This window comes from Scyliorhinus torazame, chromosome 11, assembly GCF_047496885.1.
Source record: "Scyliorhinus torazame isolate Kashiwa2021f chromosome 11, sScyTor2.1, whole genome shotgun sequence".
NCBI lineage: Eukaryota > Metazoa > Chordata > Chondrichthyes > Carcharhiniformes > Scyliorhinidae > Scyliorhinus > Scyliorhinus torazame.
In genome coordinates, this window is record NC_092717.1 from 225,379,311 (window position 1) to 225,407,242 (window position 27,932).

Consider the following 27,932-nt stretch of genomic DNA (forward strand, 5'->3'; position numbering starts at 1 on the left):
TTCTTGAGTGTTTTTGGAGCTGCATTCATCCAGGCAAGTGGAGAGTATTCAATTACACTCCTGACCTGTGCCTTGTGGGAGGCATTATGGATGGAGCTCAGGAATAAGAAGGGTGAAATCACATTGTTGGGGTGTACAATAGACCTCCCAACAGCCCGCAAGAGACTGAGGGGCAATTGTGTAGTCAGATACTGAAATTTGTGAAAAAAGCAGGGTAGTTGTGATGGGTGACTTTAACTTCTCTCACATTGACTGGGATTACAGCCAGGGGTTTGGATGTAGAGCAATTTGTTAGATGTGTCCAGGAGGGTTTTTTCATACAGTATGTTGACAATCCAACCAGAGAGGGGAGCCATACTAGACTTGGTATTGGGGAATGAGCCAGGCCAGGTGATTGATGTTTCAGTGGGGGCGCATTTTGGGCTTAGCAACCATAATTCCATAAGATTTCGAATAGTCACGGATAAGGACAAGAGTGTCCAAAATGGACAGGAACTGGGGAATGTGGATTGGAAGCGGCTATTTGAAGGCAAATCCACGTCTGACATGTGGGAGGCTTTGAAAAGCCAGTTGATTGAAGTGCAGAACAGGCCTGTCCCTGCAAAAATGAAGGATAGAAATGGCAGGATTCGGGAACCATGGATGAACAGGGAAATTGTCAGCTTAGTCAAAAGGAAGCATATGTTCGGACTAGGCATCTAAAAACCGACGAAGATCTTGAGGAGTACAGTGAAAACAGGAAGGAATTTAAACATGGAATTAGAAGGGCTAAGAGGGGCCATTAAATGGCTTTAGCAAACATGATCAAGGAGAATCCCAAGGCGTTTTATGCATATATTAGGACCAAGAGGGTAGCAAGAGAAAGAGTAGGTCCACTCAAGGGTAATGGAGGGAAGTTATAGAACATAGAACATAGAAAATACAGCACAGAACAGGCCCTTCGGCCCACGATGTTGTGCCGAACCTTTGTCCAAGATTAATCATAGATTATCATTGAATTTACAGTGCAGAAGGAGGCCATTCGGCCCTTTGAGTCTGCACCAGCTCTTGGAAAGAGCACCCTACCCAAACTCAACACCTTCACCCAACACCAAGGGCAATTTGGACATTAAGGGCAATTTATCATTGGCCAATTCACCTAACCCGCACATCTTTGGATTGTGGGAGGAAACCGGAGCACCCGGAGGAAACCCACGCAGACACGGGGAGGACGTGCAGACTCCGCACAGACAGTGACCCAAGCCGGAATCGAACCTGGGACCCTGGAGCTGTGAAGCAATTGTGCTATCCACAATGCTACCGTGCTGCCCTTGAGAACAATCAAATCTACACTATATCATTTAACCGTAATCCATGTACCTATCCAATAGCTGCTTGAAGGTCCCTAATGTGCTTCTGTGGACGTGAAAGAGACTCCAGGATGGTATGTTGCCTCCCTGGTGCCAGGGTCCAGGATGTCTCCGAACGGGTAGAGGGAATCCTGAAGGGGGAGGGCAAACAGGCAGAGGTCGTTGTACATATTGGTACTAACGACAGAGGCAGGAAGGGGCATGAGGTCCTGCAGCAGGAGTTCAGGGAGCTAGGCAGAAAGTTAAAAGACAGGACCTCGAGGGTTGTAATCTCGGGATTACTCCCTGTGCCACGTGCCAGTGAGGCTAGAAATAGGAAGATAGAGCAGATAAACACGTGGCTAAACAGCTGGTGTAGGAGGGAGGGTTTCCATTATCTGGACCACTGGGAGCTCTTCCGGGACAGGTGTGACCTGTATAAGAAGGACGGGTTGCATCTAAACCGGAGAGGCATAAATATCCTGGCCGCGAGGTTTGCTAGTGTCACACGGGAGGGTTTAAACTAGTATGGCAGGGGGGTGGGCACGGGAGCAATAGGTCAGAAGGTGAGAGCATTGAGGAAGAACTAGGGAATAGGGACAGTGTGGCTCTGAGGCAGAGCAGACGGGGAGAAGTTGCTGAACACAGCGGGTCTGGTGGCCTGAAGTGCATATGTTTTAATGCAAGGAGCATTACGGGTAAGGCAGATGAACTTAGAGCTTGGATTACTACTTGGAACTATGATGTTGTTGCCATTACAGAGACCTGGTTGAGGGAAGGGCAGGATTGGCAGCTAAACGTTCCAGGATTTAGATGTTTCAGGCGGGATAGATGGGGATGTAAAAGGGGAGGTGGAGTTGCGCTACTTGTTCGGGAGAATATCACAGCTATACTGCGAGAGGACACCTCAGAGGGCAGTGAGGCTATATGGGTAGAGATCAGGAATAAGAAGGGTGCAGTCACAATGTTGGGGGTATACTACAGGCCTCCCAACAGCCAGTGGGAGATAGAGGAGCAGATAGGTAGACAGATTTTGGAAAAGAGTAAAAACAACAGGGTTGTGGTGATGGGAGACTTCAACTTCCCCAATATTGACTGGGACTCACTTAGTGCCAGGGGCTTAGACGGGGCGGAGTTTGTAAGGATCTTCCAGGAGGGCTTCTTAAAACAATATGTAAACAGTCCAACTAGGGAAGGGGCGGTACTGGACCTGGTATTGGGGAATGAGCCCGGCCAGGTGGTAGATGTTTCAGTAGGGGAGCATTTCGGTAACAGTGACCACAATTCAGTAAGTTTTAAAGTACTGGTGGACAAGGATAAGAGTGGTCCGAGGATGAATGTGCTAAATTGGGGGAAGGCTAATTATAACAATATTAGGCGGGAACTGAAGAACATAGATTGGGGGTGGATGTTTGAGGGCAAATCAACATCTGACATGTGGGAGGCTTTCAAGTGTAAGTTGAAAGGAATACAGGACCGTCATGTTCCTGTGAGGAAGAAAGATAAATATGGCAATTTTCGGGAACCTTGGATGACGAGTGATATTGTAGGCCTCGTCAAAAAGAAAAAGGAGGCATTTGTCAGGGCTAAGAGGCTGGGAACAGACGAAGCCTGTGTGGCATATAAGGAAAGTAGGAAGGAACTTAAGCAAGGAGTCAGGAGGGCTAGAAGGGGTCACGAAAAGTCATTAGCAAATAGGGTTAAGGAAAATCCCAAGGCTTTTTACACGTACATAAAAAGCAAGAGGGTAGCCAGGGAAAGGGTTGGCCCACTGAAGGATAGGCAAGGGAATCTATGTGTGGAGCCAGAGGAAATGGGCGAGGTACTAAATGAATACTTTGCATCAGTATTCACCAAAGAGAAGGAATTGGTAGATGTTGAGTCTGGAGAAGGGGGTGCAGATAGCCTGGGTCACATTGTGATCCAAAAAGACGAGGTGTTGGGTGTCTTAAAAAATATTAAGGTAGATAAGTCCCCAGGGCCTGATGGGATCTACCCCAGAATACTGAAGGAGGCTGGAGAGGAAATTGCTGAGGCCTTGACAGAAATCTTTGGATCCTCGCTGTCTTTAGGGGATGTCCCGGAGGACTGGAGAATAGCCAATGTTGTTCCTCTGTTTAAGAAGGGTAGCAAGGATAATCCCGGGAACTACAGGCCGGTGAGCCTTACTTCAGTGGTAGGGAAATTACTGGAGAGAATTCTTAGAGACAGGATCTACTCCCATTTGGAAGCAAATGGACGTATTAGTGAGAGGCAGCACGGTTTTGTGAAGGGGAGGTCGGGTCTCACTAACTTGATAGAGTTTTTCGAGGAGGTCACTAAGATGATTGATGCAGGTAGGGCAGTAGATGTTGTCTATATGGACTTCAGTAAGGCCTTTGACAAGGTCCCTCATGGTAGACTAGTACAAAAGGTGAAGTCACACGGGATCAGGGGTGAACTGGCAAGGTGGATACAGAACTGGCTAGGCCATAGAAGGCAGAGGGTAGCAATGGAGGGATGCTTTTCTAATTGGAGGGCTGTGACCAGTGGTGTTCCACAGGGATCAGTGCTGGGACCTTTGCTCTTTGTAGTATATATAAATGATTTGGAGGAAAATGTAACTGGTCTGATTAGTAAGTTTGCAGATGACACAAAGGTTGGTGGAATTGCGGATAGCGATGAGGACTGTCTGAGGATACAGCAGGATTTAGATTGTCTGGAGACTTGGGCGGAGAGATGGCAGATTGAGTTTAATCCGGACAAATGTGAGGTAATGCATTTTGGAAGGTCTAATGCAGGTAGGGAATATACAGTGAATGGTAGAACCCTCAAGAGTATTGAAAGTCAAAGAGATCTAGGAGTACAGGTCCACAGGTCATTGAAAGGGGCAACACAGGTGGAGAAGGTAGTCAAGAAGGCATACGGCATGCTTGCCTTCATTGGCCGGGGCATTGAGTATAAGAATTGGCAAGTCATGTTGCAGCTGTATAGAACCTTAGTTAGGCCACACTTGGAGTATAGTGTTCAATTCTGGTCGCCACACTACCAGAAGGATGTGGAGGCTTTAGAGAGGGTGCAGAAGAGATTTACCAGAATGTTGCCTGGTATGGAGGGCATAAGCTATGAGGAGCGATTGAATAAACTCGGTTTGTTTTCACTGGAACGAAGGAGGTTGAGGGGCGACCTGATAGAGGTATACAAAATTATGAGGGGCATAGACAGAGTGGATAGTCAGAGGCTTTTCCCCAGGGTAGAGGGGTCAATTACTAGGGGGCATAGGTTTAAGGTGAGAGGGGCAAGGTTTAGAGTAGATGTACGAGGCAAGTTTTTTACGCAGAGGGTAGTGGGTACCTGGAACTCACTACCGGAGGAGGTAGTGGAAGCAGGGACGATAGGAACATTTAAGGGGCATCTTGACAAATATATGAATAGAATGGGAATAGAAGGATACGGACCCAGGAAGTGTAGAAGATTGTAGTTAAGTCGGGCAGTATGGTCGGCACGGGCTTGGAGGGCCGAAGGGCCTGTTCCTGTGCTGTACATTTCTTTGTTCTTTGTTTGTTCTTTGTTTCCGACTCAACTACTTCCACAGGCAGTGCATTCCATGCCCCCACTACTCTCTGGGTAAAGAACCTACCTCTGATGTCCCTCCTATATCTTCCACCTTTCACCTTAAATTTATGTCCCCTTGTAATGGTTTGTTCCACCCGGGGAAAAAGTCTCTGACTGTCTACTCTATCTATTCCCCTGATCATCTTATAAACCTCTATCAAGTCGCCCCTCATCCTTCTCCGTTCTAATGAGAAAAGGCCTAGCACCCTCAACCTGTCCTCGTAAGACCTACTCTCCATTCCAGGCAACATCCTGATAAATCTTCTTTGCACCTTTTCCAAAGCTTCCACATCCTTCCTAAAATGAGGCGACCAGAACTGTACACAGTACTCCAAATGTGGCCTTACCAAAGTTTTGTACAGCTGCATCATCACCTCACGGCTCTTAAATTCAATCCCTCTGTTAATGAACGCGAGCACACCATAGGCCTTCTTCACAGCTCTATCCACTTGAGTGGCAACTTTCAAAGATGTATGAACATAGACCCCAAGATCTCTCTGCTCCTCCACATTGCCAAGAACTCTACCGTTAAACTGTATTCCGCATTCATATTTGTCCTTCCAAAATGGACAACCTCACACTTTTCAGGGTTAAACTCCATCTGCCACTTCTCAGCCCAGCTCTGCATCCTATCTATGTCTCTTTGCAGCCGACAACAGCCCTCCTTACTATCCACAACTCCACCAATCTTCGTATCGTCTGCAAATTTACTGACCCACCCTTCAACTCCCTCATCCAAGTCATTAATGAAAATCACAAACAGCAGAGGACCCAGAACTGATCCCTGCGGTACGCCACTGGTAACTGGGATCCAGGCTGAATATTTGCCATCCACCACCACTCTCTGACTTCTATCGGTTAGCCAGTTTGTTATCCAACTGGCCAAATTTCCCACTATCCCATGCCTCCTTACTTTCTGCATAAGCCTACCATGGGGAACTTTATCAAATGCCTTACTAAAATCCATGTACACTACATCCACTGCTTTACCTTCATCCACATGCTTGGTCACCTCCTCAAAGAATTCAATAAGATTTGTAACCAAGACCTACCCCTCACAAATCCGTGCTGACTATCCCTAATCAAGCAGTGTCTTTCCAGATGCTCAGAAATCCTATCCTTCAGTACCCTTTCCATTACTTTGCCTACCACCGAAGTAAGACTAACTGGCCTGTAATTCCCAGGGTTATCCCTAGTCCCTTTTTTGAACAGGGGCACGACATTCGCCACTCTCCAATCCCCTGGTACCACCCCTGTTGACAGTGAGGACGAAAAGATCATTGCCAATGGCTCTGCAATTTCATCTCTTGCTTCCCATAGAATCCTTGGATATATCCCGTCAGGCCCGGGGGACTTGTCTATCCTCAAGTTTTTCAAAATGCCCAACACATCTTCCTTCCTAACAAGTATTTCCTCGAGCTTACCAATCTGTTTCACACTGTCCTCTCCAACAATATCGCCCCTCTCATTTGTAAATACAGAAGAAAAGTACTCGTTCAAGACCTCTCCTATCTCTTGAACAGACTCAATACACAATCTCCCGCTACTGTCCTTGATCGGACCTACCCTCGCTCTAGTCATTCTCATATTTCTCACATATGTGTAAAAGGCCTTGGGGTTTTCCTTGATCCTACCCGCCAAAGATTGTTCATGCCCTCTCTTAGCTCTCCTAATCCCTTTCTTCAGTTCCCTCCTGGCTATCTTGTATCCCTCCAATGCCCTGTCTGAACCTTGTTTCCTCAGCCTTACATAAGTCACCTTTTTCCTCTTAACAAGACATTCAACCTCTCTTGTCAACCATGGTTCCCTCACTCGACCATCTCTTCCCTGCCTGACAGGGACATACATATCAAGGACACGTAGCACCTGTTCCTTGAACAAGTTCCACATTTCACTTGTGTCCTTCCCTGCCAGCCTATGTTCCCAACTTATGCACTTCAATTCTTGTCTGACAACATCGTATTTACCCTTCCCCCAATTGTAAACCTTGCCCTGTTGCACTTACCTATCCCTCTCCATTACTAAAGTTATGCGTGGAACCACAAGAAGTGGGTGAAATCCTTAATGAATACTTTATGTCGGTATTCACCAGGGAGAAGGACATGACAGATGTGAAGGTCAGGAATAGGTGTGTGAACGATCTTGACAACGTCAATATATCAAAGGAGGAAGTGTTGAGTATCCTAAATTGCATTATAATATAATCTTTATAATAATCTTTATTGTCACAAGTAGGCTTACATTAACACTTCAATGAAGCCCCTGGCCGCCACATTCTGGCGCCTGTTCAGGTACACAGAGGGAGAATTCAGAATGTCCAATTCACCTAAAGTAGACAACTCCCCAGGGCCAGATGGGATCTATCCCAGATTACTGCAGGAGGCAAGGGGAGAAATAGCTGGGACCATAACAGATATCTTCACATCCTCTTTGACCACAGGTGAGATTCCAGAGGACTGGAGAATAGCCAATGTTATTCCCTAGTTTAAGAAAAGCAGGGATAATGTGGCAAATTATAGGCCAGTCAGCCTGGCATCAGTGGTGGGGAAGCTTTTGGAAAAGATACTGAGACAGGATATATGCATATTTGGAGAATAATTGACTAGTTAGTGACAGGTAGCATGGTTTTGCATGGGGAAGGTGATGTCTCACCAACTTGATTGAGTTTTTTGGAGAGGTGACAAAGTAAATTGATGAGGGAAGGGTTGTGGATGTAGTTTATGTGGACTTTGGTAAGGCATTTGACAAGGCCCCACATGGCAGACTGGTACAAAAACTAAAATCACATGGGATTCGGGCTGGCTAGATAGATACAGAACTGGCTTGGTTATGGAAGCAAAGAGTAGCGGTGGAAGGGTGCTTTTCAGAATGGAGATCTGTAGCTAATGGAGTTCCGCAGAGATCAGTGCTGGGACCTCTGTTGTTTGTAGTATATATAAATGATCTGGAGGAAAATGTGGGTAGTCTGATTTTAGTAAGTTTGCGGACGACATGAAAACTGGCGGAATTGCTGATAGTGCCGAGGATCTGGGCGTGCAGGTCCACAATTCGCAAGTGGCATCAGCATACTGCAGCTTGGTGACAGAGGTTGGGTGCTCTTGCTTCAGGACTGGAGGCAGCGTAGATTGAATCGTTTTCTGCTCACCCTGTAGAGTAGCTCCACTCTGGCGGAGAGCTTCATGAAGTTGAGGTGGAGTGTTATGGCGATGAAGATGGAAACAACAATGAGCGATGACACAAACTTGCTTGATCCCAATTTGCACTTGTATTGGGTTTATGGCAGATCCTTTGATAAGGATCTTGGTGTGCATGTCATCATGCAGCAGGTGGAGGATGCAGATGAATTTCTGGTGGCAACTAAATTTGAGGAGGAACCTCCATAATCCCTCTCAGTTGATAGAGTTGAAGACCTTTGTGAGGCTAAGGAAGGCCACGAATAAAGGTTGCTGCTGCTCTCTGCATTTTTCTTGGACTTGTCTTGCTGTGAAGGTCATGCCCAATGAGCCTTTTTATGGATGGAAACCGCATTGCGACTCCAAAGAAGAAGAAAAGTACAGCACAGGAAAAGCCCCTTCGGCCCTCCAAGCATGTGCCGATCATGATGCCCTAACTAAAAACAAAACCGTCTGCCCTTACTCGGTCCGTATCCCTCAATTTCCTCCCTATTCCTGTACCCATGCCTCTTAAATGTTGCTAATGTGCTTGCCTCCACCACATCCTCTGGCAGTGCGGTCCAGACACCCACCACTCTCTGCGTGAAAAACGTATCCGTGCATCTCCCTTAAACTTTTCCCCTCTCACCTTGAACCTGTGCCCCTTGTAATTGACACTTCCATCTTTGGAAAAAGCCTCGGACTATCCACCCTGTCTGTGATGAATGGTTACTGTACCCTTAACACCATGTAGGTGATGCCCCTTTAAGGCCGGGTTTGGAACCCTGGGGGACTCCGCCTCTGGCTCCGCCCACCAGGGAGCCGTATATAAGGTGACGCCCTGTAGGTGGCACTCAGTAAGCACACGTCTCGGTCACGGATTAGTTTTCTGCTTATTAAAGCCTTCATTTACCATTCTATACTCTAGTGTCGTTATTGAGGGTACTACAATCTGGCCCTTCGGCCCTCCAAGCATGTGCCGATCATGATGCCCTAACTAAAAACAAAACCTTCTGCCCTTACTCGGTCCGTATCCCTCAATTTCTTCCCTATTCATGTACCCATGCCTCTTAAATGTTGCTAATGTGCTTGCTTCCACCACATCCTCTGGCAGTGCGTTCCAGGCACCCACTACTCTCCGAGTGAAAAACTTATCCCGCGCATCTCCCTTAAACTTATCCCCTCTCACCTTGAACCTGTACCCCTTGTAATTGACACTTCCATCCTTGGAAAAAGCCTCTGACTTTCCACCCTGTCTATGCCTCTCATAATTTTGTGGACCTCTATCAGTTATCCCCTCAGCCTCTGTCTTTCTAGCGAAAACAATCCTTGTTTATTCAGCCTCTTCTCATAGCCAACACCCCAAGACCAGGCAACATCCTGGTGAGCCTTCTTTGCACTCTCTCCAAAGCTTCCACGTCCTTCTGATAATGTGGTGACCAGAACTGCATGCAATACTCCAAATGCGGCCTAACCAAGGTTTTATATAGCTGCAACATGATTTCCCAACTCCTGTACTCAATGTTCTGGCTGATAAAGGCAAGCATGACATATGCCTTCTGAATCACCTTGACCACCCATGTTGCCACTTTTAGGGAGCTGTGGACCTGCATGCCCAGATCCTGCTGTATGTTAATGTTACCAAGTGTTCTGTCATTTATTGTACAATTCATACCTAGATTTCATCCTCCAAAATGCATCACCTCACATTTGTCTGAATCTGCCATTCCTGTGCCCAAGTCTCCAATCTATTTATATCCTGTTGTATCCTCTGACAATCCTCAGCACTATCAGCAACTCCGCCAATCTTGGTGTCATCCGCAAACATATTAATCAGACCACCCACATTTTCCTCCAGATCATTTATATATATATATATACTACAAACAACAGAGGTCCCAACAACGATCCCTGCGGAACACCACTAGCTACAGATCTCCATTCTGAAAACCACCCTTCCACCGCAACTCTGTCTTCTATAACCAAGCCAGTTCTGCATCCATCTAGCCAGCCCACCCCGAATCCCATGTGATTTTAGTTTTTGTACCAATCTGCCATGTGGGACTTTGTCGAATGTATTACAATTTCTAATAGCTAAACATTGAAAAGAACAAATTCATCATGTCTGATCCTGCCACAAATGCAATACTCTCACCGTCAGCTTCCCAGACTTTGTCCAAAGTTGAACCTGATCGTTCACAAAACTGGCATCCGGTAAACCTTGAACTCAACTTTCAAGTCAATATGGTCTCTATCATAAAGAGCATATTTCCATCGAAAATAACCCATTCCTGCTCCTACTTCAGCACATCTGCTGATGAAAACCTTAGTCATGCCTTTGTTACTTCCAGGCAAAATTGTCCATTGTTCCCATCCTCCACCTAATATTCTGTTTCCTGTGTGCTGTCCTGCACAGTCCCACATCACTCTGTTCTTTCTGATTTACATTGGTATCTGAGATCCTAAAGCCTCAAATTTAAAATTCTCATCCCTGCATTAAAATCCCCAATGTCCACGCTCCTCCATATCACTATCACTTTCTCCTTTCTGTTCCTCAAATGCAATCCTCCTTCTTTCACACAATCCCCCTCCGATCCCAACTATTGATGGTCATGTTGTCACCTTTGCAGTTCTTTTCCTAAACCCTGTCAGCACCACCCCCTCTTCCATTAAGATCATCCATAAAACCTACCACTTCTCAACAAACTTTTATTTTCCTTGTGCTTCTATGATACATCTTGGTTCCTTTTTTCCACATGAACAGCATATAATTGAAAGGTGTTACTATTGTAAAAACCTTAAAACCAATCATACATTTCAGAAATTTCCAAAGTATGTTCACAGTGCTAATTTAAGAAACATTTATTTTCACAAAATATATTGTAAATAAATCCAGTTGTCCATGTCATGGTGGAATTGTTCTGGTTCTGAATTGCTGTTAAAAATTGATTCAGAAAGAATGTGCTCACCATATAGTTATATTCAGCAAACAAAACAATTTTCCTCCGAAGATAAGGGGTGTGATTTACCACCTCGTTGCATCCGGCACGGATTTGGGCGCACCGGATAAAAAGTAGGTATGGCCAAAATCAAGACTTGAACCAGACAGGTCTTGCCCAAATATGGCGAGCATATCATTAGCCCCAATTTGCATGAATTTCCATCTCATGACTGTGATTGAAGTCAAATGTAATGCCCTCCCAGGTATTAACTGGCTCCCCAGCGAGAAATCACGCAGGCATCGTTCAGTACTCCTTTTTAAAAACGTGAAGCTGGCGCAATGGCTACTGAAGGAAACTGAGGGCTTGAATAGCCATTTCCATTTTTGGGCATGCGCTCATGCTGCCTCAGTGCTCGTTGTGGGGTGGGGCGGGGGCAGGGAAGGCAGTGGTTGGGTGGGAAACTCCTCCTGGGGGTTTCACTTGGTTGGGTCGGTGGGGGTGGATTAAGTGTTCTAGGTCGTGGTCGCCCCTGGGCCGGCAGGGCTGACGGGCTTTTTGTCTGTGAGGCCTTCAAACCATCTTCAAATATTGTGGATATCCATAACAGAGGAAACTACAGCTGCTGCCTGTCTGTTCTACCAAACACTTCGAGGACAGAGCCCTGTTCTTGGTTATATGCAGACGGTCACTTTAACTTCATTTAACTGCGATCAGCCTCTAGCTTCATAGCTGAAGGTTATTGCTAATAAGGAATTGGCCTTGTTAGTTGCCAAAGCACTTCACAGCTGCAGCTTGTGTTTGCTGCTTGTCCTGCTTGTGGTTGCAGTTTCCTTCCTTTTCTACAGCTGGAAAGAAGGACAATTTTTTCTAAGTGACATGGGTCCTGGAATACCGGGCTAAGGAGGACATATATGAGTCCAGAAGGCAATTGTTGCTGCCATTGAGGAAATTCTTTCATGGATTGCTGATGCTTTTGTTGCTGGTGTGGTGAGTGCTGCATATAACTGGTACATCGCCGTGGGTTAAACACGTTGGAAGTCAAGGTTGTTCAACTGCATCTTGAGCGGTAGTGGAATATGGTTCCGGTGAGATTGTGGGCCGTTGCTTGTGAAATGCCACACAAGTCCCCGCTCGAGCCCTGAAATTAACCGATGGCATAGACCTTCAGGGCTGCGGTGAGCTTCATGACCATTGGGAGCAGATGTCTTCCTCCTCCACAGTGTGACATGTCCATGAGGATTTGGTTCCAGTGAGATTGGACTGTGTGGGAGGGTCTGCGCAGCTGCAGCTCCTGGATGGAGAATGGCACCGGTATGTGGAACAAGTAACACATTGATGGACAGATCATTTCTACGACAAAGTTCTGGACATGATAACACACTGTTATAGGCCAAGGTTTAGAGAACCCCAAAGTGTATCATGGAGTTCACCTGACCCACAACTTTTAATAGATTGTGGTATAGGGAGCACACGGTCCACTCTACAGGTGTGGTACAGCAGAAATGGAAACATATTTTTTAAAGCAAAACAATGTTTATTCTATGAACTCAAGTTAACCTTTTTAAAACATAGTGAACATCTTAGCAACCATTAATTCAAATACAACCCCCAAAAATACAACACTAAGTAATTCTTACTTTCCTTTTAACATCCATAAGACTTAAAACAAAACCTTTCAACAGAAGCACATCAGGTTAAAGTCACTACTCAGAACATTTATTATTCTGAATTCACCAAATGACCAAGAGACAGTCTTTTCATGGCAGAGAAAAAAGCAGTACAGCTGCTTTGTCTGGCTTCAGCACCAACACTGAAAACAAATCCAAAAAGACACAGACGCACCCAAGCTTTTCTCAAAGTGAAACTAAAAAGCAGAGCCAGAGCTCAGCTCCACCCACACTCTGACATCACGGCAGCAACATGAGCAGCCAAACATTTCTTAAAGCAACAATCTCATGACAACATTCTCAGGTTTATCCTATTTCTATTGATGAACCTGCGAAGGGTGATATCTTGTGTTTGGTCCTTTTTGTGAAAGTGAGCTGATATATCTTTGTATTGGTACCAATATGGAACGGTGACATTTCCTTGTTGTTTAATGGTTAGTGTGATATGTGGAACGTTACGTAATTGATTTTCAAATCTTTGTTGCTGTGTTTTTTAAATTTAGAGTACCCAATCATTTTTTTCCAATTAAGGGGCAATTTAGCATGGTGAATCCACCAACCAGGCACATTTTTGGGTTGTGGGGGTGAAACCCACACGGACACAGGGAGAATATGTAAACTCCACACAGACAGTGACCCGGAGTCGGGTCTTTGGTGCCATGAGGCAGCAGTGCTAACCACTGCACCACCGTCACGCCCCTAAATCTTTGTTACCGTTGACCGTTTAATAAATAAAATATTCTCAAGTGGATTCTTATGGATACACGTGCCATGTCTCACATTATGATTGTTACATTTGTCATGTGAGAGTACCTTTAAGAAATGGGTGTTTATTAAATAGTTGTAGTGGATGTACCTTTAAGAAATGTGTGTTTTTCAAATAGCTGCAGTGATGTAAGAGTATGGGTGGAGCTGGGCTGTCTGTCTTTCACTTTCGCTTTGGAGCTGGCAGCTACAGTGTGTGTTTAGTTTTGTTTTAAGAGTTGGATAGTTGCAGGCAAAGCAAGCAGCTGTATAATGATCTCTCTCTCTACAAGCTACCTCTCTCAAAGTAATACCTGTTTCTGTAGAAAATTTAAACCTGCTGTCTCTCCTTGAAAAGGGTTTAACATATGGATGTTGCTAGGAAAGATTAAGGATTACTTATAGAGTACTGTATTCTTTGGGGGAAGTATTTGAGTTGATAGTTGCTAAGTTGTTTACTGTGTGTTTATAAAATGTTAACTGGATTCATAGAATAAACATTGTTTTGTTTTAAAAGTACTTTAGATCTCTGTTGCATCACACCTGTAAAGTGGGCCCTTGTGCTTGCCAAAACCAAAATCTATTAAAAGTTATGGGTCAGGTGAATTCCATGATACACTTTGGGGTGCTCTAAACCCTGGCCCGTAATAAATTCAAACTTTGAAGCCTGAACAGTTTGCCTGACCTCGAGAAGAGACAGCACCATCGAGGCAGCTGCCAACAATCAAACACTCAAGAGCTGGGCTTCAGCACTGGGGATATCCTCACAACCACAGGGTAAATGTGTGGATCAGGGGAGGGCAACTGAGTCTCCCTAATGTTCCCGGAAGGGGCCTGGGGTCTAGGGAGTGAGTGTGCAGAGTGAGGTTTTCTAGCCCTCTTGTCACCCTCGCCAATCCTTGTCAGTGACTGGGCCACGCTCTGCAGTGCCTCAGCAATGTCCAACTGTGTCTGGAACATGTCCCACAGTTACTGGGACAAGCTCTGCAGTGCTTCGGCAGTGTCCACCTGCATATGGGACACGTCCCTCAGTGACTGATGTCAAGGCCCTCAGCCACGGTCCTCACAGACTGAGTCATGCCTTGGACACCAGCAGTCAACACGCTGACCTCATGCTGCAGGCTTTCCATTGCGGCAGCAACCTAGTGTCATGGTGTCACGCATTGTTGGCATCATCTCCTGCGCCCGTAGCATTTGTGTCATCTCCGATCGTCTTTGGCCATGTCCGAGCATCTGCACCAGCTCTGAGATAACCTTGTCCAGAGGCTCGGCATCTGACTGGGACTCAGCAGAGTCCTGGGATACAGCAATCCTCCTGGCTCCCTTGAATCTTGCTGACTCCACCTGATTGCATCTGTAACTGTGTGGTGCGCACCAGATTGTGCCCAGACGCCTGTCCACTTTTGTCGCTCACCGAGGTGAGGGTGATATCAGCGACGCATCGATGGTGGTCTCCTTGGACTTCTCCTCCGAGGGGGTCTCCTGGGTGGTGGTGGTTGGGGGGGGGGGGGGGGGAGGGGGGGGGGAATGCCTCTGGATGCCCCGGCCCATCAGATGGAGATCCTGCGAGACAATGGACAATGGGCATGTGGTCAGTGAGAGGTAAGAATCATTTTTGTCTTTGTGAGCCATGCATTTGATGGATCAAGGGGGTCTATAGCAGGTGGTCTGTATGGGCACTGCAATTGCACATGAAGGGGTTGTGCTAGTTAGTGCCAGGGTGTGCTGAGGAACAAGCACAAAAATTGGATGTTGGGAGGGTGCGAGGTGATTTGTGGGGTGGGGGAGTTGGAAATTTGAGGGGTGGCAGGCAGAACTGATGCCAGGAGGGAGATGCTACCTTACCCTAACAGCTCAGTGGAAGTCGTTGGTCTTCTTCTAACATTGGACGCTGGTCCTCCTGGTCATGCTGCCCTCACTGGCAGCTGCTGTCACAGCCTCCCAGGCGATATTAGTGGCCCTCCCTCTGGTCCTCCAACCCCTTGGGGGAACAGGGTGCCCCATCCCTCTTTCACAGCATCCAGAAGCCTGTCCAGGGTGGCATCTCCAAAGCGAGGAGAATGTCTGTGTGCTGCCATGCTTGCATGTTGACTGGGAGTGATGGTGAGGCAGCATTTAAAAGCAGCTTCCCTTGCTAGCTGAGGCGTGAGTCTGGCAATTTCAGACAGCGAGACGCTCGTGGGGGGTCATTTTTGGCACTAAGTGCCATTAAATACAGGCTGTATCGTGGCCATCGAGAAACACCCCGCCAATTGCACCCATAATGACACTTCAAACTTTGTCTGTTAAATCGTGCCCCAGATAACTAAACTCATAGTCCAATGTTATGGGCGAAGCGTTTTCAGAACCCCAAAATGTAGCATGGAGTTCAACCAACCTATCCCTTTAATGGATTTGTTGCTTTTCCGAGCACGCGGCTTTTCCCTAGGTGTGGTATTACAATTATGGACACGTGGGTTTTTAAACACAAAACACTGTTTATTCCATGAACTCAACTTAACATCTTAAATAAACATTGGATCTCTTAACACCCCGTACTTCAAAGATAACTCAGAAAATATTGCAACAGTAAATACTTCCTTAAAATGTTCCTTCAAACTTCCAAGAGACTTAACACCTTTAAACAGTGTCACATCAGGTTAAAGGATATATATAGTTTCTGTAGAATGGCAGAGATATATTCGTTTGGGTGACTTCAGCTCCAGCACCTTGCTTTCTTCCTGCAAACTCTCTGGAAACACACACCCACGCTGCTTTCTCAAACCTGGCTTTCTCTCTTCAAGCAGATCACAGCAAACCAGAACCTCTCAAGCTGCTGTCTCAAACTGGCTTTCTCCTTTTAAGCATGCAATGACCTCCAATTGGCATTATTGGTTGGCCAATTTGAGTATGAGCTCCCTCAATGATAGCTCATTGAGGGGGCCCATATAAGCACCTGTGTAGGCTTTGTGAGGCAGTCTGAAGTTGACTGGAATGCTAGCAGTACTGTTTGGAGCTGATCTTGTATATAAGTTATTGCAAATAAATACTGGTGTGGTGATGGTACCCCTGCCTCCTGTGGATTATTACAGTGGCAACGAGGTAAACAAAGAACCTTGCGGAGACCAGCTGCCGCACTCGGAGGGTAAGCCTTGCTATTTCAAAAATGCCGTTTTTTGGGAGGTTAGATGCATTCGACCCGACTATTGAGGATTGGTGCTAGTATGTGGAGAGAATGTGTTACTTCTTCCAGGCCAATGAGATAATGAATGACAAAAGGAAACTGGTTATCCTGCTGTTAGCGTGCGGACCCTCAGCCTTCACCATTATGCGTAGTCTAACTTATCCCGATACGCCGGACATGATACCTTTCCAAGAATTAACAAAATTGGTGGAAGTGCACTATGACCCAAAACCACCCCTCATTTTGTGTAGGTACAGATTCTACACAACAAAACGGGAAGACAGAGAGTCAGTCATGAATTTCTTGACCCGCCTGAGAAGGTTGGCGAAAAATATGAGTTCGGCCCAACGCTAAATGAAATGCTTCGGGACCGGTTAGTGTGTGGCATAGACGACCTCACAATACAGAAGCGCCTGTTGGCGGAAACGCAGCTGGACTGCAGGCAAGCGTTACAGCTCGCACTGTCCCTAGAAAAGGCAGCAAGTGGGGCACAGGAACTACAGGGCACGCCAATGGAGGTAGATACCAGTGAGAGGGACTACCACAATGGGTCTAGCTACCAGATAGCCGCCCTCAGGAAAAGCCTGAGGAATAGAGGGTCAAAGGCATGGTAGAGTCCCAAACAGGGCCCATATCCTACGAAGTTTCGATAGGAGGTAAGGTGCTGAGGAAACACCTAGACCAAATAAGGGCAGCGGAACCACACCTGCAGGCAGGCGAAGCAGGACCGCCTCAAGCTGGGATATCCCAGACGGAAAAGATCCCCAGCCCCGAGCAATTTCTCCAGACCCCGTCATCCAATCGTCAGAGTCGGAGATGGACATGTTTGACGAGGCCGCCGCGACACCTCTCCCCGAGGAGGAAGAAGAACAACTTCCAAGGAGGTCGTCAAGGGAAAGACGGGCACCTATAAGGTACACCCCACTCACGTCGGAGAACGACCCGGCGTCGACAGTGGTGACCGACCCGGACACGAGGAGCAGGAAGAAGCTCAGAGGAATGCCAGCTGGCAGGAATTCCTCGGACCTTTTGGGGGGGGGGGGGGGGGGGGGGTTGTAATGACCTCCAATTGGCATTATTGGTTGGCCAATTAGAGTATGAGCTCCCTCAATGATAGCTCATTGAGGGGGCCCATATAAGCACCTGTGTAGGCTTTGTGAGGCAGTCTGAAGTTGACTGGAATGCTAGCAGCACTGTTTGGAGCTGATCTTGTATATAAGTTATTGCAAATAAATACTGGTGTGGTGATGGTACCCCTGCCTCCTGTGGATTATTACAGTGGCAACGAGGTAAACAAAGAACCTTGCGGAGACCAGCTGCCGCACTCGGAGGGTAAGCCTTGCTATTTCAAAAATGCCGTTTTTTGGGAGGTTAGATGCATTCGACCCGACTATTGAGGATTGGTGCTAGTATGTGGAGAGAATGTGTTACTTCTTCCAGGCCAATGAGATAATGAATGACAAAAGGAAACTGGTTATCCTGCTGTTAGCGTGCGGACCCTCAGCCTTCACCATTATGCGTAGTCTAACTTATCCCGATACGCCGGACATGATACCTTTCCAAGAATTAACAAAATTGGTGGAAGTGCACTATGACCCAAAACCACCCCTCATTTTGTGTAGGTACAGATTCTACACAACAAAACGGGAAGACAGAGAGTCAGTCATGAATTTCTTGACCCGCCTGAGAAGGTTGGCGAAAAATATGAGTTCGGCCCAACGCTAAATGAAATGCTTCGGGACCGGTTAGTGTGTGGCATAGACGACCTCACAATACAGAAGCGCCTGTTGGCGGAAACGCAGCTGGACTGCAGGCAAGCGTTACAGCTCGCACTGTCCCTAGAAAAGGCAGCAAGTGGGGCACAGGAACTACAGGGCACGCCAATGGAGGTAGATACCAGTGAGAGGGACTACCACAATGGGTCTAGCTACCAGATAGCCGCCCTCAGGAAAAGCCTGAGGAATAGAGGGTCAAAGGCATGGTAGAGTCCCAAACAGGGCCCATATCCTACGAAGTTTCGATAGGAGGTAAGGTGCTGAGGAAACACCTAGACCAAATAAGGGCAGCGGAACCACACCTGCAGGCAGGCGAAGCAGGACCGCCTCAAGCTGGGATATCCCAGACGGAAAAGATCCCCAGCCCCGAGCAATTTCTCCAGACCCCGTCATCCAATCGTCAGAGTCGGAGATGGACATGTTTGACGAGGCCGCCGCGACACCTCTCCCCGAGGAGGAAGAAGAACAACTTCCAAGGAGGTCGTCAAGGGAAAGACGGGCACCTATAAGGTACACCCCACTCACGTCGGAGAACGACCCGGCGTCGACAGTGGTGACCGACCCGGACACGAGGAGCAGGAAGAAGCTCAGAGGAATGCCAGCTGGCAGGAATTCCTCGGACCTTTTGGGGGGGGGGGGGGGGGGGGGGTTGTAATGACCTCCAATTGGCATTATTGGTTGGCCAATTAGAGTATGAGCTCCCTCAATGATAGCTCATTGAGGGGGCCCATATAAGCACCTGTGTAGGCTTTGTGAGGCAGTCTTAAGTTGACTGGATTGCTAGCAGCACTGTTTGGAGCTGCTCTTGTATATAGTTACTGGTGTAGTGACGGTACCCCTGCCTCCTGTGCATTATTACAAAGCAGCTCACAGCAAAGCAGCCAGGCACTTTTAAACTGCTCTCAGCAAAACTAGCCAGGCACTTTTCAAATTAACTGCAAAACCAAACTGCAAAATGGCTTAACTGAGCTGAGCTCCACCAACTCTATGACATCACTGTTTTCTTAAAGGTACTCTCACATGACACCAAACATTAGCATTGTATGACAAAAATATAGATGCCAGAAAAACTTTGCATCTAATATTCAGATTATTGGTTTAAAAAACAACAACTTTGAAACATTAAATAGTGGTTGCGAACTTGGATAAATAAAATGATCAACTTACACAGGTTTGTTCTCATTTCCTTTGATTAATTCAGCAAGTCCTTTTCCGGTCTGCTCTTTTATTTCAAAAGAGATTTTATCGGAAGCAATTTCTGATTTTCCACCAAGACTGGCATTCCTGTGAATTGAATGTACTCAAAGCTGATTGCAATGTACACCATGAATATTGAAACATACCTATTGTGATACAATAAGAATTGGATCTAAAGGTCAATATGGCGAAGTGGTTTGCTTGAATAAAACAAAGGGTTAACAATGGGCAAAATTCTCCACCTCGCGCCGCCGGTAGGAGTTCCCGGTGAGGCGGAGAATCCTGCATTAGTGAAGAAAACGGGATCGGGGTTGGATTCTTATCCTTTTTTGGATGCTCCAGCCCCCCACTGGCGACAGGTTTGAGATTTGCGCCCAGCGCCAGCGGGCTCAGCGCCCGACACCATATTCTGCAGGTACGCGTGATTCTTTGGTCCTCTGGGGTGGAAATCACATGATAAGAATTACTACTGCCATTGACAAGCGTGGCGCTGACGCAGTGGAGCTCATGGTGGGCTTTGATTGACAGGTCCTGGACTACCTCAAACAGAATTAAACAACATCCTGGTAAATCTTTTCTGTACCCTCCCCAAAGCCTCCACATCCTTCTGGTAATGTGGTGACCAGAATTGAACACTATATTCCAAGCGCGGCCTAACTAAGGTTCTATAAAGCTGCAATATGACTTGCCAATTTTTAAACCAATGCCCCGGTTGATGAAGGCAAGCATGCCATATGCCTTCTTGACTACATTCAACACCTGCATTGTCACTTTCAGTGACCTGGGGCGAAATTCTCCGGAAACGGCGCGATGTCCGCCGACTGGCGCCCAAAACAGCGCAAATCAGTCGGGCATCGCGCCGCCCCAAAGGTGCAGAATGCTCCGCATCTTTGGGGGCCGAGCCACAACCTTAAGGGGCTAGGCCCGCGCCGGATGAATTTCCGCCCCGCCAGCTGGCGGAAAAGGCCTTTGGTGCCCCGCCAACTGGCGCGGAAATGACATCTCCGGGCAGCGCGGGAGCGTCAGCGGCCGCTGACGGCATTCCCGCGCATGCGCAGTGGAGGAAGTCTCTTCCGCCTCCGCCATGGTGGAGACCGTGGCAAAGGCGGAAGGGAAAGAGTGCCCCCACGGCACAGGCTCGCCCGCGGATCGGTGGGCCCCGATCGCGGGCCAGGCCACCATGGGGGCACCCCCCGGGGCCAGATCGCCCCGCGCCCCCCCCCCAGGACCCTGGAGTCCTCCCGCGCCGCCTTGTCCCGCCGGTAAGAGGTGGTTTAATCTACGCCGGCGGGACAGGCATTTCAGCGGCGGGACTTCGGCCCATCCGGGCTGGAGAATCGCGGAGGGGGGCCCGCCAACCAGCACGGCGCGATTCCCGCCCCTGCCGAATATCCGGTGGTGGAGAATTCGGCAACTGGCGGGGGCGGGATTCACGCCAGCCCCCGGCGATTCTCCGACCCGGCGGGGGGTCGGAAAATCTCGCCTCTTGTACCTGTACACCCAGACCCCTCTGACTGTCAATACTCTCAAGGGTTCTGCTATTTACTATATATTTTCCATCTGTATTAAGCCTTCCAAAATGCATTTCCTCACATCAATCTGCCATCTCTCCGCTCAAGTCTCCAACCGATCGATATCCTGCTGGATCCTCTGGCGGTCCCCATCGCTATCCCCAATTCCACCAACCTTTGTGTCATCCGCAAACTTACTCATCAAACCAGTTACATTTTCCTCCAAATCATATATATTTATATATAGCAAACAGCAAAGGTCCCAGCACAGATTGTCACAGCCTTCCATTCAGAAGTGCACCCTTCCATTGCTACCCTCTGTCTTCTATGACCAAGCCAGTTCTGTATCCAACTTACCAGCTCACCTCTGATCCCGTGCGACTTCACCTTCTGTACCCGTCTGCCATGAGGGACCTTGTCAAAGGCCTTACTGTAATCCATGTGGCCAACATCCACTGCCTACGCTCATCAATCATCTTTGCCATTTATTTCCCAGTGGGAGTAAAACCTGTCTCGAAGAATCCTCTCCAATAATTTCCCTATCACTGTCGTAAGGCTCACCGGCCTGTAATGATGATCCTTGCTACCCTTCTTAAACAAAGGAACACCATTGGCGATTCTCCAATCCTCTGGATCCTCCCCAGTGGCCAGGAGGATACAAATATCTCTCTCAAGGCCCTAGCAATTTCCTCCCTTGCCTCTCTCAGTATTCTGGGGTATACCCCAACAGGCCCTGGGGACTTGTCTAGACCCTGAATACCTCCTCCTTTTTGATGTCAACATGACACAAACTATCTACACCCCACCCCCCCAGACTTATCATCCGCCATGTCCTTCTCTTTGGTGAATGCTGATGCAAAGTACTCATTTACTACCTCGCCCATTTCCGCTGGCTTCACACATAGATTCCTACCTGTCCTTGAGTGCACCCCTGACAACTTCCTTAAGTTTCTTTCTACAGGGCAGCACAGTAGCAGTGGTTAGCACAGTTGCTTCACAGCTCCAGGGTCCCAGGTCAATTCCCGGCTTGGGTCACTGTCTGTGCGGAGTCTGCATGTTCTCCCCATGACTGTGGGTTTCCTCCGGGTGCTCCGGTTTCCTCCCACAGTCCAAAGATGTGCAGGTGGATTGGCCATGCTAAATTGCCCTTAGTGACCAAAAAGGTTCAGTGGGGTGACTGGGTTATAGAATCATAGAAGTTTACAGCATGGAAACAGGCCCTTCGGCCCAACCAGTCCATGCCGCCCAGTTTTTACCATTAAGCTAGTCCCAGTTGTCCGCATTTGGCCCATAACCCTCTATACCCATCTTACCCATGTAACTATCTAAATGTTTTTTAAAAGACACAATTGTACCCGCCTCTACTACTACCTCTGGCAGCCCATTCCAGACACTCACTACCCTCTGAGTGAAGAAATTGCCCCTCTGGGCCCTTCTGAATCTCTCCCCTTTATGGGGATAGGGTGGAGATGTGGGTGCTCTTTCGAAGAATTGGTGCAGACTCGATGGGCCAAATGGCCTCCTCTGCACTGTAAATTCTATGTCTATGTCCATTCCTTGTATTACAGACATGCTTCGTGTGTTCCCAGCCTCTGAGCCTTGACAAATGCTTCCTTTTTCTTTTTGACTAGGCTCTCAATATCTCTCGTTTTCCAAGGTTCCCGAAACTTGTCATACTTATCCTTCATCCTTACAAGAACGTGCGGGTCCTGAATTCCTATCAACTTACACTTGAAAGCCTCCCACATACCAGATGTTGATTTTCCCTCAAACATCTGCCTTCAATCTACATTCTTCAGTTCCTGACTAATATTGTTGAAATTAGCGTTCTCCCTATTTAGCACCTTCACCCGAGGACTACACTCATCGTTATCGATCAGTACCAAGCTTACTGAATTGTGGTCACTGTTCCCGAACTGCTCCCCAACTGAAATGTCGACCACCTGGCCGGGCTCATTCCCCAATACCAGGTCGAGTACAGCCCCTTCCCTAGTTGGACTAGCTACACAGTGTTTCAAGAAGCCCCCCTGGATGCTCCTTAGAAACTCTGCCTCATCCACGCCCCTAGCACTAAGTGAGTCTCACTCAATATAGAGGAAGGTAAAGTCACCCACCACAACAACACGGTTACTTTTACAACTCTCCAAAATCTGCCTACATATCTGTTCCTCTATCTCCTGCTGGCTGTTCGGAGGCCTGTAGTAAACCCCCAACATTGTGACTACACCCTTCCTATTCCTGAGCTCTACCCATATTGCCTCGCTGTAAGAGCCATCCGAGGTGTCCTCCCGCAGTGATATTCTCCTTAACCAGCCACCCCTTTTACACTCCCCTCTATAATCGCCTGAAACATCTGTATCCTGGAACGTTAAGCTGCCAATCCTGTCCTTCCCTTAACCCAATCTCTGCAATGGCAACAACATCACAGTTCCAAGTACTGATCCAAGCTCTAAGTTCATCTGCCAATCCTGTTATACTTCTCACACTGAAACAAATGCACTTCAGTCCACCAGACTCTCTTTGATCAGCAACCATACCCTGCCTGCTCTTTCTCGGAGTCTCACTGGCCCTACTAGTTCCCCTTCAGTTAATTCACCTTTGCTTTGGTTCCCAACCCCCTGCCAAACTAGTTTAAAACCTCCCTTGTGACACTAGCAAACCTCCTGGCCAGAATATTTATGCCCCTCCAGTTTAGATGTAGCCTGTCCTTCTTATACAGGCCCCACCTGCCCCAGAAGAGATCCCAGTGGTCCAGATATCTGAAACGCTCCCTCCTTTACCAGCTGTTTAGCCACGTGTTGAGCTGTACTATCTTCCTATTTCTAGCCTCATTGGCACACGGCTCAGGGAGTAATCCTAAGATTACAACCTTAGAGGTCCTGCTTTTTAACTTTCTACTTAATTCCCTAAACTGCTGCTGTAGGATCTAGTCACTCTTCCTACCTATGTTGTTAGTACCAATATGTACCATGACCTCTGGCTGTTCACCCTCTTCCTTCAGAATACTTCCTGCCTGTTCAGAGACATCTTGGACCCTGGCACCAGGGAGGCAACATACCATCCTGGAGTCTCTTTCATATCCACAGAAGCGCCCCTAACTATAGAGCCCCTATAACTATTACTCTAGTGCTCTTTGTCCCTTGCTGCTTAAAAACAGAGTCAACCGTGGTGCCACTCCTCTGGTTGCCGCTGCTGTTATTCCCTGATAGGCCATCCTCCCCAACAGTTTCCAAAACGGTATACTTGTTAGAGAAGGGGCGACCACAGGGGATTCCTGCACTGACTTCCTGCCCCTTCCAGCGGTCACCCATCTATCTGCCTGCATTTTGGGTGTCACCACATCACTAAAACACCTGTCTATGATGCTTTCCAGCACCTTCATGTCCCTACGTGCATTCAGCTGCATTTCCAGCCAATCCATGTGGTCCGTGAGGAGCTGCAATTGGGTACACTTCCTGCAGATGAAGTCGTCCGAGATGCTGGAAGCGTCACGGATGTCTCACATCTCACAAGTGCAGCACTTAACCGCACTGACATATTTAAGAAAAAATAATTAAACTGAGCTTCACCTATTGCTGCAGATACCAGAGGTAGGTCTTTATAATCACTTACCTTCCCAGGAAGCTCTCTAGATCTCTCCTTGCAGATTAACAGTTGCAAAGCCAAAAAAAATACAAAAAGGGGAAAAGCACCTCCTCCCACTCTGCACTGAATTACCACACTGCTCCAAATTATCAAGTTTCAATCCCACTCTGGCTGCCTCACTCAGGCTGTCTCCCACTTCATGTGCGCAAACCCTTCTGACAGTGCGCTAATGCCTCTCTTATATAGAGCTCAGCTGAACTGAGATGACTCACACACCAGTTAGGCTTCAAACAGGAGAATTCAATTTACAGCTTTTGCCTCTAATCAGGCTTCAGGCAATTGACAGATAACTGCCACTCAGCTATTTAGGCGAGGGCAGCTCCTTTTTACCAACTAACTAGACCACCAAACGTATAACTGAAAAAAAATCAGGAAAATTAGATTTACCACTTACCTATTTAATTACCACTGCTCCAAATTACTGTGTTTCAATCCCACTCTGGCTGCCTAACTCAGGTTGTATCCCACTTCACGTGCGCAAAGTTGGCAGTCTGCAGCCTGCCCCCTACCTTCCACTTTAAAAACATTCTCAATGGTGGGACAGCTATGGGGGAACTGACCCAAAGGGTATCCGCTATTTTACCATCCCCTCTGTCTCTTTTCCCACCATTTGCAAATCAATTAAATAATTTCCATTATAATGCTATTAAAACTTGGATCATGACTTGGATTGGATTTGGGTTTATTGTCACATTGTCAGCAATCAGTGAAAAGTATTGTTCTGCGTACAATCCAGACAGATAGTTTCATACCTGAAAAAACATAGGACATACGATAGATACATAATGTAAATACATAGACATAGACATTGGGTGAAGCATATGGAGTGTAGTACTACTCAGTACAGAAGGTGTGTGGAGCGATTAGTCAGTCCATAAAAGGGTAATTGAGGAGTCTGGTAACAGCGGGGAATAAGCTGTTTCTGAATCAGTTAGTGTGTGTTCTCAGGCTTCTGTATGTCGTAGGGCATATTTTGTAAGGCGGCACGGTAGCACAGTGGATAGCACTGTTCCTTCATAGCCCAGGTTCGATTCCCCTTGGGTGACTGGCTGTGCGGAGTCTGTATGTTCTCCCTGTGTCTGCGTGGCTTTCCACCTGACGCTCCGGTTTCCTCCCACAAGTCCCGAAAGACTTGCTTGTTAGGGGAATTGGACATTCTGAATTCTCCCTTTGTGTACCCGAATAGGTGCCGGAGTGTGGAGACTAGGGGATTTTCACAGTAACTTGATTGCAGTGTTAATGGAAGCCTTGTTGTGACACTATTAAAGATTGTTCTTATTAGATTGTGTTGAAAGACAATTTTTTTTGCTACTGTTGATAACACACAGCTGCTCATGGATGCCCAGTTTGGAGCTGCTATATTCTGACCTTAATCCATCCCACTTAGAATATTTTGGAGGGTGCCCTAAGTACGCAGATGGGAACTGTTCTCCACAGGTGCATCGCGGTGGCCACTCCTTGCATTGAACATAGAATATGCAGTGCAGAAGGAGGCCATTCGGCCCATCGTGTCTGTACCGACCCACTTAAGCCCTCACTTCCACCCTATCCCCATAACCCAATAACCCCATCTAACCTTTTTGGACACGAAGGGCAATTTAGCATGGTCAATCCACCTTTGAGAGTGAGCCGACTGTGGCAATTTAACCGGAAGATCACCATACCTCAGGTGAGAGGCAAGGTTGAGAAGGCGGGGCCTTCATGAATAACAGCCAGATTAGGAATTGAACTCGCGCTGCTGGCCTTGCTCCGCATCGTGAACCATTCATCCAGCCACCTGAGCTAACTGTCCCCGAGGCCTGCCAATGGTATTAGTAGGTTGTGTTATGGGCCAGGGTTTAGAGAACCCCAAAGTGTATCATGGAGTTCACCTGACCCACAACTTTTAATAGATTGTGGTATGGGGAGCACATGGCCCATTCTACAGGTGTGTTACAGCAGAAATTGACAAGTATTTTTTAAAACAAAACAATGTTTATTCTATGAACTCAAGTTCACCTTTTTAAAACATAGTGAACATCTTAGCAACCATCAATTCAAATACAACCCCCAAAGAATACAACACTAAGCAATCCTTAATATCTTCCCAAACAACATCCAGAAGACAAAAGAAACACCTTTTGACAGAAGCACATTAGGTTTACATTCACTACTGAACATGTATAATTCTGAATTCACCAAATGATCAAGAGATAGTCTTTTCATGGTAGAGAGATCAACAGTACACCTGCAGGGGGATGGGCACGGGAGCAATAGGTCAGAAGGTGAGAGCATTGAGGGAGAACTAGGGAATAGGGATAGTGTGGCTCTGAGGCAGAGCAGACAGGAAGAAGTTGCTGAACACAGCGGGTCTGGTGGCCTGAAGTGCATATGTTTTAATGCAAGAAGTATTACGGGTAAGGCAGATGAACTTAGAGCTTGGATTAGTACTTGGAACTATGATGTTGTTGCCATTACAGAGACCTGGTTGAGGGAAGGGCAGGATTGGCAGCTAAACGTTCCAGGATTTAAATGTTTCAGGCGGGATAGAGGGGGATGTAAAAGGGGTGGCTGAGTTGCGCTACTGGTTAGGGAGGATATCACAGCTGTACTACGGGAGGGCACCTCAGAGGGCAGTGAGGCTATATGGGTAGAGATCAGGAATAAGAAGGGTGCAGTCACAATGTTGGGGGTTTACTACAGGCCTCCCGACAGCCAGCGGGAGATAGAGGAGCAGATAGGTAGACAGATTTTGGAAAAGAGTAAAAACAACAGGGTTGTGGTGATGGGAGACTTCAACTTCCCCAATATTGACTGGGACTCACTTAGTGCCAGGGGCTTAGACGGGGCAGAGTTTGTAAGGAGCATCCAGGAGGGCTTCTTAAAACAATATAATAGACAGTCCAACTAGGGAAGGGGCGGTACTGGACCTGGTATTGGGGAATGAGCCCGGCCAGGTGGTAGAAGTTTCAGTAGGGGCGACTTCCGGGTGCGGCTATGCAGAGCTAGGTCGCATATTCGGTAGCTCCCGCTTGGAACGGACTTTGGGGCTCTTTTACAGGGCCCCCACGGCACTTGTTTGACATTTCCCGGTGTGGGAAGAAGACTGCAGCATTCCCCTGACAGTGTCCCCCAGGAATGTTATGTCTTTTGGCTACCAGACCCGGCAGAAACAGTAAAAGATTTGGCTTGAGCTGCAGCAATAGACAAAGGCCTCTTCCAGCATGCAGGCGGG

The 27,932-nt window shown here is 47.4% G+C and overlaps 1 protein-coding gene across 5 annotated transcripts in view; it reads right to left on the reverse strand.

The window, feature by feature from the left end:
- The window catches only part of LOC140385819 (piezo-type mechanosensitive ion channel component 2-like), a 1,561,269-nt gene that overhangs the window by 50,955 nt on the left and 1,482,382 nt on the right, over positions 1-27,932 (reverse strand). For all 5 annotated transcript variants that reach the window (XM_072468377.1, XM_072468380.1, XM_072468378.1 and 2 more), the window contains one exon: positions 19,533-19,649. In XM_072468377.1, coding sequence (XP_072324478.1) covers positions 19,533-19,649 — 117 coding nt within the window. The remainder of the gene's footprint in view (positions 1-19,532; positions 19,650-27,932) is intronic.